This window comes from Drosophila ananassae, chromosome 2L, assembly GCF_017639315.1.
Source record: "Drosophila ananassae strain 14024-0371.13 chromosome 2L, ASM1763931v2, whole genome shotgun sequence".
Taxonomy (NCBI): Eukaryota; Metazoa; Arthropoda; class Insecta; order Diptera; family Drosophilidae; genus Drosophila; species Drosophila ananassae.
Genome location: NC_057927.1, coordinates 184004 through 199077, shown reverse-complemented (window position 1 = coordinate 199077; position 15074 = coordinate 184004). Strand labels below are relative to the sequence as shown.

At 46.8% G+C, this 15074-nt stretch overlaps 1 protein-coding gene across 14 annotated transcripts in view; it reads right to left on the bottom strand.

Moving 5' to 3' along the window:
* Window positions 1-15074, bottom strand: part of LOC6500286 (polypyrimidine tract-binding protein 1) — a 134916-nt gene that overhangs the window by 76629 nt on the left and 43213 nt on the right. Inside the window, exons 1-3 of one of the 14 annotated variants that reach the window (XM_032454207.2) lie at window positions 4596-5475; window positions 3251-3410; window positions 879-1394 (exon numbers count right to left, since the gene is read on the bottom strand). The exons of 9 other annotated variants lie outside the window; for them this stretch is intronic. In XM_032454207.2, the coding sequence (XP_032310098.1) occupies window positions 879-881 (3 nt within the window). In that variant the 5' untranslated portion in view covers window positions 882-1394; window positions 3251-3410; window positions 4596-5475. Of the gene's footprint in view, window positions 1-878; window positions 1535-3250; window positions 3411-4595; window positions 5476-15074 lie in introns of those variants that run through there. 4 more of the 14 variants (XM_032454211.2, XM_032454205.2, XM_014910994.3 and 1 more) reach the window with 4 other exon arrangements.

Sequence of the window (15074 nt, the reverse complement as noted above, 5' to 3'; positions counted from 1 at the left end):
TAAAGCTGTGTTCTGGGAGCTGCAGAAGAGGAGTGGGCTACAGGAGGCTTGATAGTGTTAGACTTTGGGGTTCGAGATCTAGATAGCTGAGCAAATTAGCCAGAGATAGAAAGACTGATAGAGGAAGGCTTAAGTGACAGAAAGAGAAGAGCAGTGAGAGTCAGCGAGCGCTACGAGTGGATAGTAGTCTACGATAGGAACTGTAGAGACCAGAAAGCGGGATAGAGTCAGAGGCAGAGGCAGAGACAGCGGCGGGGACAGAAAGCACAGAGGATTGTCCAATTTCGAAAGATCCAGGCCCTCCCGCAATCGGAGCAGCTCTAAAAGAGATAGAAACTCTCCGGATCACAGGTCCGGCCTAGACTCGATTCGATCCAATGGCTGGACCGGCAGCGAACTTAAAAATAAACTATATACAAAGGCTTCAAACGAAAACTAGTTCAGTAATTAACTAAATATAAATAGTCTTAGTTCAAACCTATAATTAAACAAAAGCATGCCGAGCCATTGGACGCCGGAAACCCTGCATCAGAAGAGGTTCTTTAAATCGAAAGTGGTAGTTACATTAGGGTAGAGTTAGGTTAATTATGGCAGAAGGAGAGGTAACCAAAAATTAGTTAGGATTTAGCATAGTAACTGTACAAGTTCAATATATCTTTGCTTTCATGGTTTACATATCATAGTAGTTAACAGGTTCTTATATGGCAAGGTGGTCATCGAGATATACAGTTCCTGATTAGGTTTCGAATTCTGTTTGATTTTATTGCACAGGTGAGGTAGGTGTTAATATTGCAATTCTAATTTTGATGTCTCGGTTTCGATTGGGCTGACGGGTGCGGTTTAATTGGGTTTAGGACGACTGATTAAGCGGCGCTTACCATGATTAAGTCTTGTATAGGGGAGGACTCGGCCGATTCGGATGCGATGGTCTCGCTTTTTACCGTTGCCCCGGGCGCTGGCTCTGAAGCTGTGACTGTGGCTGCTTCTGCTACCGCTGACGGTGCGGGCGGCGCTGTTATGGGCGTGGCTGGCGAGCTGGAGTTAGCGTTGGTGTTGGCGTTGGCGTTGGCGGCTAGCGATGCTTGGGAGCTGCTGCTGATACTGAGCGCTGCAATCGCTGCGGACGCCGTGGTTTCTGTTAACGCGGCAATGATGACAGTTTATTGGCAACAAATGTTGATTAAAGAACTCCTCTGCTCTGTTACTGTATTTTCACTTGCTTTCCCGTGGTTATTTATCCGTGATTGTGGCGCGTTTCGAGTTTTGAGTTTCGTGATAACGTCGACTTAGTTTGGTATTTTCTCGCCGGGTTTAGATTAGGTCGTTGGGTCGAGGAGGATGCAGAGTGATGCAGGGTGGTATTGTGTGCTTGGGGTATGATGCTTGCGGCCCTACTGTTAGGAGACAATGCCAATTACTTTCTGGAAACACTGCCTATGCCAATTGTGTACGTTAAGCTTTACGCAAATTGTTGCTTCAACTAGTCGTGGACTTGGAAAGACACCTAAACAACATTTACGTCTACTGAGTTTATTTGATTTTGAGCGGTATTTAAGGGTTTCTTCTAACTCCTAATATGCTTAATATGATATATCACTACTGGTAGTGGATTATTAGTAATGTAGATCTGTATATATAGATTTGAAAACCGTTTAAAGATTGTTTAAAGTTTTGATTGATTGTAGATTGTAGATTGATTGTAGATTGTTGATACGATTGACTAAGCCTCAGAGTTCCGTCTACAGGAGTGGTTAGTTGTCTTAGAGATTGTCATAGAATAAAGGTAGAGTGCTAAAGCTAGCAAAAGTTCTCTTTATAAATATATGCTGTGGAGGAGATGTATACGACGAGTGTATATAAATCCTATATATCGCTCAACGGCTACTGCGAAGATGTGTATATGAAATACGCTAATTTCGTGTGATTGTCAAAACGCGATTTCTTGTCGATCGAGGCATTGATTAGACCCGGCGATCCCTCCTATTAACCCTAGAAACTTTAATTCTTACTTTACCTACAGAGATGGGAGCTACTATTAAAATATCGTTTGAGATTGAGAGACTGGTTGGTTAGTGGGTCCTTTGATTGACGATCTGTGCTTATAGATTACAAATTGACTTTGTCACGCCTGATGGTGCGTCCTCGCTCCTCTAAAACCTGATGGCTTTGATTGTTTACTTGCTATCCGGTAAATATCCACCTGTTTTCAATGCTTCTGTTCTACCCTTTCTACAGCGCGCCTTCTCTTTGATCTTTGATGTTGATATGTTGCTATTTGAAGGGTTCCTCTTCTTGTAAATATTTATACTTTATTTTCGATACTAAACAACCTTTTCCTTAGCCCGCTACTCGGTGGCGGCTATCTTTCGACTATCTATCCTAGCTATCACTTTTTCCAACAATCCTTCTGCTGGCTTCCGCGGTTTGCAACCTGCTTAATTGATTTTCGCTCCGCCCTTTTAGCGTTCAAATGCCTTTAGCCTTTAAATTGCGCTCAAAATTAAAAACCCAACACATAAATATATATAAATTCATATAAAATTCACAATTAACTTTATCGCGAGCGTCCTAAGAGGATTCCGACGACTTTGTGTGTAAATATATATATATTTTACTTTTCTGAGTCCGTGTATACAATTTAAATACTATTCTGCCTCCAATAAAATTCATTCGACTTAGCAACAATTTGCCACTACTCCCGTTTCTTGTTTTGTGCTTTTACTTGTTTTACTGATTTTTGAAAAGGTTTTAATCTCTTTAATTTTATATATTTTAATGGGGGTTCTTTTTGGTCATGTTTTGATGGCTGATGGCTGATGGGTGGGTTTTGGAGCGGGCTGGTTTCGGAATCGGAAGGGAGTTACTTTTTGGTTTTAGAGAAATACCAGAATGTGCTCTTGGACACTCGATGCCATTGGGTTCTGACTTCTATTATTTTTGAGTTATTAGAGTTTTATAGCTGGGCAAGAGATGAGAATTGGTGTGATTACTTTCTGATGGAATAGAAGAATGTGAGAAATCAACTAAAATAAAAGGATAAACATTTTAAGTGTCTCGTCTTTCCACTGAAATTTCGTTGCCAGTTTCTGTTGCCAATTCAAACCCAAACATGAAGCTCCAAGAAAAAAAATAGCCACTGTACACAAATTATGAGCCAAATAAAGTAAATAGCAATTTTGATAACAAAATAAGAAACAAGGAAACGAGACACAATGGGCATGAATATTTAATAATAGTTAGCTCTTATTACCAATTAGGTGTCGAGTCAGAGTCGTTGAAGTTGGATGAAGAGTTTGTTGGATGTATTTATAATTTTCAGTTTTCAGTTTTCAGTTTTCAGTTTTCGGTTTTCTGTTTTCAGTTTTCTGTTTCAACAATAATTCATTTACTTGTGTCTTGTAATTGTGGCTCTGAAACAAAAGCAAAAAATCACGGAATGTTTCGCGTTTCAAAGCATTTTGTGCTCGCTTATGTGCTTCAAAAGTATAAATAATTGAAATTTTGTGTGTTTCTTTCTGGCCGGGCAGGCATTCTTTTATTATCTGTTCCTGAGCTGCGAATAAACACGTTTTTGGGCCGGGAGCGGCTAAGCGAAAATGAATGCGAACTGCTCGTCTTTCTGCCTCCTCTCTGGTCGTCTGATTAACACACGCACGAAATTTCTTTAGCTTTACCGGTTTGTTGTGCTACTGCTGTTGTTTTTGTTGAGTCACACTTGGGCTTGGTGCAAAACATACACACACAAGCGAATAAACATGAGCCGTACACACACAGGCAAGTAAAGTATATAATGGAACAGGTAAGAAGAGTTCACGCCAAGAAGTGCCGCGTGGGCCGAATCGCAGTCGCAGTCGTCCCCCTCGCTCTAGCAGACGACGTGTAATTACAACAATAAAAATTAACTACGGGAATTATTTGGAAGCGTACTTAGTACAGCGACAAGTGGCCGAGAAGAGTCCACGGCTCCCGCTTCTGAGCCACATCGGACGGTCGCTGGTGTCTGTGTGCGGCCTATTGGAACGCTAGGCCATAAGGTTTTATGGCCAGCCTTAGACTCGAATGGCTTCAGCCGAGCTCGCTCGCCGGAGTCAACTGAGGAAGACTACGTCTGCGTTTTTTGCTGTTTTGTTTTACTTTTCTTCGCATTTGATTCGAGTTGTTTTGCTTTTGTTTTTATTTACTTTTTTTCTGGCTCGCAAACACAAAAACGTGTTTCTTTGTTGGCGGGGCTCTGGGGTTTCTGTTCTGCTGTGCCGGCTATAGTCTGGCTATAATCGGGAGAAGAGGAACGGCCTGTACAGGACAGACAACGACAAAGAGAGGGAATGTGGCTCAGAACTCGGAGCTCAGAGCCAGAGCTCGGAACTCAGACCTCACAACTTAGAACTCAGAACTTGTTGTTGCCAAGGCCCGAAGAAATGATGGGAAATATCAGCCAGAAGAATTGGAGAGCGGCTCTTCGCGAGCAACGAACTTTTGCCCAAGCCATTTTCGACTATTCTTCGCCCGTCTTTCGTTTCGTTCAAATTGTTAACATATCGCTTATAAGTGAGCACAAAATGATTATTTTCCGTCTTATTGTTCGGCATTCTTACATTTTAGGAGCGCAAGGTGCTTGAGTCAACACTTGGAAAGTAAAATAAAGTTTGGATGGCTAAGACTGTTGATTAGAGTCACACGCGAAAAGTGAAAACACCACAGAGAAGCCGGAAGCAGTTCGATTGATTGTCTCGGATTAGAACTCGGTTTTAAAGTTTTTCGATAACTGGGGCGAGTGGTACTGTGGATACTGGATACTGGATACTGGTTACTGGAGACTGGATACTGGTGGACTGATACTGTGGTACTGGAGGTGTGATCTGTTCAAGCCGAGCACTGGATGCGAACTGCGCGTGTTATTTTTTACTTTTCGTCATTATCCGCGGGAGTTGCGAGGCGTTGTTGCTGCTGATGCGGCCGATTTCGATTTGAGCCCAACTTTGATTTGTATATTGAAATTCGTGAGTGCTGGCTGTTCTGTTGCTGTTGCTGCTGCTGTTGTTCTTGATGCTGCTGCGATGTTGCTGGGGGGTGGTGTTGGCAGGGTTCGCTGACGTCTGCTTCGGTGGAGGTGTGTGGCGGCGGTGGTTGGTTTTGGGTGTTGTGGATGCGCTGCTGACTGCGACGGCGGCAGAAACTAGGACTTCGACTTTGGCTGCGACTGAGACAGAGACTGAGGCTGAGACAGAGGCTGCGGACTTCCGAGTTAGGCGATAGCTAACGGAACAGGCTACCGACGCGATGCTGTTGCTCTTGCCGCTGCTGCTATTCTACCATATAGCACTCGATTCCGATTCTCGATTCTCGATTCTGATTCCTATGGAGAGCCAACGAGCTGAGCTGAGCGAGCGGCGGACAGATTGGAACGTGGAACGGGTTAAAGCAAAGACTGTACGAAGACTGAAGTAAGAGCGCCAGGCATTCTAAGGTAATATACCTTTTTGTTTCGGAGTCGGACGCCTCTGCGAGCGTCGCTGCTTTTGTCTGGATTGAATCTGTTGCGCCGATGCCGACTGAGACGCCGACGCGTATTAACCAAAATAAAGCAACAGTGGGCCGCCCAAGAACCTGAATCGGCCAAAAGAACGAAGAGCTCTCCCGAACCCGCCACGGCACACACTCTGCCTCGGATCCGGTCGGCAGAATTTCTCCTCCGGGCAGAGCACTCCGAAAAGCAGTCGGTCGTCAGTAGCACACCTTTGGGCCTTCCCCTCCTGCGCTCGCTCTCTCCGGCTTCTCACTTTCCGTCATGCCTCTCCGCTCTCGGTGGCTCTGTGCTACCTGCCGGTTCGACTGTGAGCCGCATCCTCGCTGCGGTGAATCTCAGGTGTGCTGCCGCACACTCCACCGTCCATTGTGTCCAGAGGCCGGCTCTTATACGCCGCCAGCGGGCGGGGGAGGTCGGCAGCAGCGCGTATAAGACATTCGAGGATCGGGAGCCGAGAGGTGGCCTGCCAGCGGTTAGCGGCAGCCCCCACCCCGTACTTTGTTGTAATCGCAATTGTTGCAGTAACATTACTGGCGCACACACACACACTGACGCACGCCGGGAAAGCGCACCCACTCATACGCACTCCCACGTGAGACAGCAGATGCATGCGCCATGCGTGCGCGCCCCGTCGGAGGCAAAGGTGCGAGCGGGACGGCCGCCAAAGGTGTGCGAAGGAGAGGGAGCGAGATACGGCACAGCAGGAGCAGAAAAAAGCCAAAACGACGTCGGCAGCAAAATCAACGAGAAAATAATAATTGTTACACCTGCTTCGGAAATTTAGCAAAAAGGGGGTGGCACATGAAGCACGCACACACACACCCCCACATGCACGCACGGCGTGCCGAAGCTCAGTTCGGCCTTCAGGTGAGCCCGTGCCACCCCCCAAAAAACCCACGGAGCCCAGTGCCGAAGCGCGGGAAAGCCGACACCGTGGAGCGAACGGCAAGCCGACCGAATTTTCCGACGGCCCACACGGCCGACGTCGACTCCGAAATCCGGCAGAGCGCATGACGGCAAGGTGGAATTCGGCCGCGGTATGCGGGCGGTGGGAGTGCGAGTGGGTGGTTGCGTGGGGCGCGCTCCCCCTGCGGCAGGGGTAGATTCCGAGCAGACTTTGTTGTAAGGGGTAGTTGCGGCCTAACATTTGGCAAGGGGCAGTGGAAAGCTGTAACGCGAAAGCTCCTCGCAAGCTTTGTGCTATCAACAGGGCAAGGGCTTCGGGTAAGGGCTATATCGTTATGTGGATGGTACAAGTATCAGAAAATCCTTTATTTGAACCGTACTTGAAATTACTACAGTGATGAGTGCTGGGTCTTCAAGTCGGAATGTCTTAACTCGATATATGTTTTTTAATAATAGTAGGTAATGAGATGCAATGTGGTTGTCTAAGAATGAAACTTGAAAGTGGTATTTTATCCTTTGAGACGATTGAAAATATTTCTTTTACGAAAAGTTTCCTCATTCAAAACTGTGTGATGCTGAAAAAAATATACTTCGAATCAAATTTAAGGCTCCGGAGACAGAGCACACTATGCCTCTATTCACCCACACAAAAAACAGCACAACACCCACGCACACATGCAACACCTAAATCCCTTAATGCACTTTTCTTCCCCCAACATGCAAATGATGCCTTTGATTGGAAGTGGGCGGCGGCCTGGGGAAGCCCTCTCCACGGGCTTCAGCTAATAAAAATAAATTTCATTTGGCGTATTTAGTTTTTGTGCTCCCTTTTAAGGACCTTTAGCCTGGCTAGTCCATAAACCGAGGCGAGGGTTTAGCTTTGTCAGCTGGCTGGTTGGGTCGGCGTTTCGTCAACCTCATCCCGGCTCGGTGGGATATGGAAAAAAAACACTTTCAGAGGAGCGTTAAAACCGACGACGAGTCAATGTCTGTGTGCATAAAAATCGCTTTGTTATTGTTGCAGGCGGCAGTTGTGGCAGCAACAGCAGCAAGAGCAGCAACAACAAAGGCAATATCAACAGCATAAGCACCAGCATCGTCATCGATGACGCCGTCGAAGAGAGCTGTTGTAGTTGTAAACGGTTTATGGGATTTACGCGCAATTTGCTGCCAACTTTCATGGCAGTACACTGGGGGAAAGCGAGTGCCTCTGTTTCATTTTATTATTCAATAAGCCTTGCGGAATATTCTACCTCAGTCCAAGTGATAGAGCCCCTTTTCATTTTATGCCGAACAGAAAAACCTTTCGCGGTGTATGCTGCACGAGGTCACCGATATAAAACAATATGCGCCCAATCTAAGCCGGGCTCGTTAAATGATTTGGCGTCCGTTTCCGCCCCGTTCCGGGCAATCATACGATTTAGCCAGTATTAGCCATTATGCTGTTGTTTTGGCTGCTCTCGGGGAAGGTAGTTGGAAAACAACAACATAAACAAAATGTAAAACGCAGCTTACCTGCACAGAGCATAAAAAGCGAGATCCGGCCGGAGAAAAAATGAAATAAATTTCAAACTCGAATATTGATTAAGCCGTAAAAATTGGCAACCAAAATGGAACGCTTTACATAATACCCTGCTCAATTGGCTGTACAATCTGATAATGGGGAGTCTGGGGGGCAGGAAGACGGGAGGGGGAAGCCTACTTTCGGGCAACAGTGTTGCAGAAACAAGTCGGCCGCCAAGTACAGCCATGTCACGAAGACAAAACTGAGTAGAGCCGCGCAGAATGCAGTTCTGTCTACGAGAAACTTGCTCGGGCTTCATCTGCACAGCGACATGCCACTCCAGATACATGGGGCACATGTACATGCTAGCTACATAGTGCCGGCCGCTGGCTTGAGTGTGTTCGTGGCATGCAACCGCGGCTGGGGGAGCAGTTAGTCAATCGGCTGGGGCATGCAACAAGCAATGAATCTCAATCTCTGCAGCGCAGCGCTGAGCCAGGAAAAGCCATTCTGGCCGCCGCCAGAGCCAGAGCCAGAATCCAGCCAGCGAAGCCGCGCAGACACCACCAAGAAGGCCAGCTAGCCCCAGTGCCGTTGACTTTGTCAATTCAAGTGCAACAAGCTGGTGGAGCACGACTGCAAAAACTCAAAGCAACAGTGGCAGGCACCCGAACCCGATATGACAGCCACAAATACCCTAATAGAGCATCCAAATGAAGACTAGGGCTCCAATAGTGGATATTTGAAGAATATATATTTTAGCAAATGGAATAGATGGAACGATGGGAGTCAAGAGAGCTTGTGGAGGTCGAGAGTACCCACCATAACTGGCTGGAATGCTGGGGAGCCGCAGACGACAATCAGTTGCAAGTTGAATGCTTGTGGAATAATATGCGGTAACAGCATTTGCTGGTACTGGTCGAAGTTGCAGCACAAGTCTCCTCTTTCCCAGCTTCAGTTCGGCGTGCCAGTGAGCCAGCATTTCCATACGAATACGACGAATGAAGCCAGGCGAATCTGCAGTTCAACGACGGCAGGGTGGGCATCGGGGTGGCGGGTCGAACCAGCCAACCAACAAGGAAAGGCACGAAGCAGCCTACCACATTTTAATTCTGGCGAATGTTTTTTCTGCAGGAGCTGCAGTTGGTATTCCTCACTTTCTTATGCGTTCCCTGCTCCTAAATTCGTTTGGTTCCGAGTCTCCCGACAGCCTAGTATGCCCAGGTAGCCTGCTTAATTCTCATTTTAGATCTGACGACTGAATCTTTACCTAAATGATTAAACGTGAAGAGAGTGTAGAACATATGCAAAGATTGAAGATGAAACTTGAAAGCGGGAAGCCCTTAAACCCTGGCTACAGTTTCAAAATGGCAGTCATGGGCTTAGCTTGGCTCATGGAATTCCTGCCGAGTGTCGCCTGGAACTGCCACCCAACTCGAATAACCCAAAAGTGTCGCTCGGCTTGCCTTAACTTGACTATATTGCGCCGGATATTAAGCCCCCTTTTCCCCCCAGAGAATATCAGTCCAGCTCCGCCCTTCGCCTTCGCCGAGCTTATTGCTGTTTGAATCAGCCTTCTCCCGATCTTGTCGTACCATCAGCGCCATAATTACCGCAAGTACCTGTCCCGCCACAACGTCCCTAATCTTTTACTCAGTTCAGTGGAGCATGCAACACGAAGCTACAGCGAAGAAAACCAGTTGCATGAACTCTGCGGTACAAAAATGCAAGTTATAGAATTATTTTAGAGCCCCAAAACGCCCTATGTGCAAGAAGTATCTTTTAAAGGGGTATGGAGGCCGTCGGATGAAACGAGTTTGGCAACTTTTCAATGGCAAGCACTGCGCGGCCCTGTGGCGGCGCCAAACGGAGATGTGCGGGTGGTGGGAGCTTAAGGGACATCACGGCATCAGCCACCGCAGCAGCCCGAGGTTCCTTTCAGGCTGCATTTTTGGAATTCGAACGTCTGGGCTGTCGAGAGTGTAAGTAGGTGTGGCGAAAATAATAAGGCAGTCGACATTTAAAATTTGCATCAATCGAACTGGGCCAGCCACAGCGTCCATTAGCCCAAGTGCTTTGGCCATTATCGCCGGGTCTATGGCCACCTCGGCTGTGGCCATACAGCCCCGCTAATGGTGCGGAGAGTTCGTTACGTTATGATTTGTCGACTAGTCGGAGACGGAGCCGGAGCCGGAAAGTCCTGGCTCTGAAGGTCTTCGCGTAATGAAGCATAATCCCATTGTAACCACTTACAACCAATAAGGACAACAACAAGAAACGACGCTAAGCGGATTGGACCAAGAAACGGCGAGCTCCGAAGCCCGGCGAGCACGGCGACAACTACTTGGCATATCCTGCCCCACTGTCTGACTGACTGCCTGAATGACCCCCCACTTCAAGTGGCACATTTTAAGTTTATTTACCTGACCACTTAGTCCCTTCCTGATTCCTGATTTCCGATTCGAGGATATTGATGGCTTTTGAGCTTTTCATCGCCGCGATTTGGAGGCAAAGAACTATGTTTGCAGCTTAAGAAGTGTTGCGCAAATTTTGTGCCACATTTTTTTCCTTCGGGAGGGGAGATGCAGGCGCCTAATTAAAGCCAAGAGCCAAGCCAAGACTTTTCGGTAAGCTTTCAGCCAAAATTACAGTTCTAATTGAAAAAAAAGTAGACAAAAGAACTTCTCATAATCAAGGAGTGCTGCCGCAAGTAAGTTAAATGATAGAAGAAAGGAAAGGAGTGGCTGAAACCAAGAAAGCGAGTCCAGGAGTCCTTTGGAGGCAAGGGTCGAATTCAAGGAGCAGTTAACAGCGAGGAGAAAACAATAGGACGCTGCTGCCCTTGCCAACCCGCGCCAACCACGAGTATATGAAAATAGTTAGGGCCAGGTCAAAAAATAAGCTGGCCCAGACGGTGAGTTCCTTTGATTCCCGACTTAAGTGTGATTTATGGTGCTTTAAAGGGATTAGGTGGCTTCAACCTGCTGCAACTGCATAAGATTTTCGGCAAAGCGGAACAAACGGCTAATGAGCTTTCGCAGAGAAGTAGCCAGTGCTTCCAGCTAAGAATTTAATAAAAGTTCAATCCAAGCCGGGAAAAATGATCCGGAGGGACCAACGGGAGGCAGTCATCTGATTTTTTCGAACATCCTCTAAAAGCTAAGTAATCATTTGAGCTGATATACTGTCTTTATTTAGGGTTTCATAATAATATTATGGAATGAACAATGAAGTCGCCAAAGTCTCTATAACAACAAAATTGTAGAGAATCCAGTTTGGCAACTGCAATAATTTTCTGCTATTTTTGTTCAATTTTTTCCTTTTCAGCGCGCCATTTAAGGGCCTCAAGGCCAAGGTTTAACGAGCCAGCCGAAGACAAAAACAGAAAGAGAAACGGCTACAGAAACTGATCGCAATCGGGAGAGACAGGCAGGGAGCCAAGTCAGCCAGTGCCAAGTTGCAAGTCAAGGCACTTGGCATACAAACAGCGAAGAACGAGCCGCGAAGCAACAGGAAGAAGTGGCATGCCACACGATTCCATGAATAATAAATGCGCAACTGGTGTGCGAGGAAACAGGTTTAGGAAACGCAATGAAAGCGAGGATGCCGCAGACAACTGTTATACTCGGAGGGGCCAGGCTAACTTGGCTAACAGAAAAGCTCTCTCTCGCCCAGAAAGGGGAAGTTTCTGATGTAAGCCTTACAGTCTGGAAAAGGACGAAGGAGAGCGGAGCTTTCGTCTGTTAGGAGGAGGTAGTAGAAGAGTGCCTGCCACGGAGGCATAGAAGGGCAGACCTGCCGATGGCAAGCCACTGGAGGAGCCGTTGCTGATTTCCGGCGGCAAGTCAGCGCAGCAGACCACTGAGGAGCATCTGATGCGCACAAGACTGGCTTTGAAGGCAGAAGTTTGGATTTTTACTTATTTTAATACGCAAACTTTTCTTCCAACTTGGCTGAGTTATAGAATGGGATTCGCATCGGACGTTTCATGGTTAGGCGCTTTATGGTTAGGGCGCTGGACAAATAGTTTCCAAGATCGCCACTGGATGACAGGTCATCGCCACCGACCACAGACTTGTCGTCGCGAGGAGTGAGCTGCTCATGAATTGCAACTGAATTGGTAGCAGCCAGAAGCCAAAAGTTGGCTTCGGGAACTGAGACTTCTATACTCTTCGAGCAACGGCTACGGCTCTATTGACTCGGGAGGTGGCAGACAGATAACTCAATAGCCCCTCCTATGTGGTATGGAAATGGCAGACAAGTCTATAAGTTTGAAACGTCAGGGGAAGTGGAAAATATAGTCTTGTGGGAGAGTGACTACGAATAAAATGTCATTCCCAGAGTAAGCGCCTAAAGTGAAGTAAATAATCAGAGAGCAGTGTTCTTTCACCAACCACTGCACACCACAAGTTTTTGTAGAAAACCAAGAAAGTGATTAAAAAATTGTTTTCCGGCTTCGGCTATCACTGATTTGAATTCCAGACAACTCAGCTTGGCAACAGCTCCACGAGTCGGCTGTCGGCTACGAGATCCAGCTGGCTGGCGTACTGGAATCAGAGTCACGATCGCAGGCACACAGACATGGATATGACCATAGAAGCATCTCTATGTGCTGGCGTTTATTGACCCTAATGAAGTTGGCAATAGCAGTTGGCAGTGGCAGTGGCTGCTGTTGCTGCTGCGGCTGCACTTGGCCACATTCTTACATGGCAGAGCAGATATGCCGCACGGAACAAATTAAAAATTCAAAGTCGAACAGCCCGCGAGGAAGTAAGGAAAAATATAAAATAAGGAATGCAAGAGCTGCGGTGCGTCGGGTACTCTTATATTTTTGTTTTTGCCGGCCAACTTGCTTTTGGCCAAGTTCAAGCGCAAAGTCAGCAAACGAGTCCATTGGGGTGTCCGCCTATTCTGCAATGAAAACCAGTTTGGACTGCATTTTTGGACTCGCTGCCGCAGCGTCGCGTGATGCTTCTGGGCAGCCACAAAAGCATTTAAGCAAAAGTCGTTTGCCCGCCCGATTTTTTGTCTGCGGCCGATATACAGTTTGTGTCGCCCAGATAGCATTTTCGTCTTCGGCTCGGCATTTTAATTGAAATGCTCCCAACGCTCCCCGGGAGCAGGGGCCTGAGGCATTCTTCCCAAGTATTCAAATTTAATCGCACGCGGCTGTATTGGCGGGCCGGAATCATCATCCTTTCAGCCAGCTCAGAACATGCTAATAATAAAGTTCTCCAAATATGCCAAACTTTGTGCGTAACAACAACAGGAGCGCAACAACAAAGGCACTGCCAAACTTTAGCATAATAAATAAATAAGGGCACTGAAATCGGCCGAGGAGTGGTGAGCCCGGCATAAGTAAATTCGGCTGGCAGACCCTCTAATGAAAATAGATTTCCTGTTGAATTTTTCGCACTTTCGCCCTGACCAGGCTGCTGTTCGGCCATTTATCATAATTTGCTGCACTGATTTATAAACACGAGTACGAGTGCGCATCTATGGGCCGACATAAATAATTTGCAGCCAGAACTCGCCCGGAACGTAAGAATTAAATCAGTGTTTAATCGGCCATGTTAAATAAAAGATCAAATGTAATTCAAATGTAATTTCCATTTATATTTACTGCATTGGAGCATCGTGTTCGGCGGGGTGGTGGAGGATTTTGGGGCACAGGCACATCCAGGTGGCAGCGCCAAAGCTCCTTAATTATTAATGCGCTCTTATTCATTGCATACTTTTGGGCTGCCGGTGAGAAATCAACTCGCAAACAAAGAGAAAGCGCAAAGTGGAGCTTGGAATGGGCGGACGTGGAGTGAGTCCTTTGATTGGCTCGGAAGACACTTGGAATCATATTTTCAGCAAGGTTTCGGCATCATTAAAAAACGCATCGCTTTTAAACGGCACATTTTTAAAGCGAACAAGGGTCTTTAATAATTAAGGCGCTCCTTCCTTCCATACTGTACTGTATGCTGACTCTTCCCTGGCAGCTTACGCGAAGCATTTAAATGGTTCTTGCCATTGAGCATCAGTCACACTTAGTTGATTCGTCTGCCACTGCCACTTGGCATGAGTTTCACATTTCGAGCCACCCCGCCCCAGCCGTTCTACCAGTCCTGGGTGTTTTGGCAAACAAATTACTTTTAATTTAATGTGACTTTGATTTTTGCCAGTTTGGAGCCCGGCAGCAGCACCATTGTTGCTGCCACTGCCAAAAGAAGTCGGGAGGACTCTGCCCCACCACCCCCCTCCCTGGCTCTGACTAGGCATCTTCATTATCGGTGGTTTTAGTGGGGTTCCTGCTTCCCCCCGCCGCCCCTCCCCCATCGCTGCGACACACGTTCGCCCATACGAGTGGAAGCACCAGAGGCCTGCTGATAAAAAATAAACGCAAGAATCGGAAGGAACAGGAAGGCGAAAGTGACTTTTGAGTGACAAATTGTTTTCAAATTTCGGCTGGAGGCTGGCTTATTTGTGTTAATGGCATAAATTTGCATAAAAGCATTAACTGTTTATTTGTGTTGCCGCTTTCCAGTCCGTCTTTGTCTCTCTATCACCTTCTCGCTCCCGCGCTAAGTCTTAGCCACCCCTTTGCGAAAATTTGCAAATTGGCCACGAAAGAAACAAGCAAGAAATTCAAATCACATTTTTTGACTCTCCCTCCACCTCCACCGCCACCGCCACCGCCACCTCCACACCACCCACACTCCGGCACACACAACCTTTCCGCAAAATTGTACTTATATGAGTGAGCTCGAGAGCGAAAGTGAATTGCCGTTGATTATTAGGGGAAGATGCAGGGCCGAGGCCCACAAGAAAGGAAAAGGCAGAGAAGGTCTCACCTTGCGATTTATTGAGTGGATTCCTTTTCCCCTCGGGTTCCAAATGTAATTTTGCGCTCGTATTTATTTATTAAAGCCCTCGAACAACATAAAAAAGAAAACAGCCTCCTGATTGAATTGTGACAAACTTTCCACCCCAGTCCCACCCGGCCCACCCTTCGCATCGGAAAGAATGCAAATTAAAAGGAGATGGATATTCTGTTTCTTCCAGTGATTTCTATCAAATATAGTATATTGCCCTTCTGCAGGCGACTAATGGCGTGATGTCTTTTTTTATCTCAATATTTAAAATCGTTCA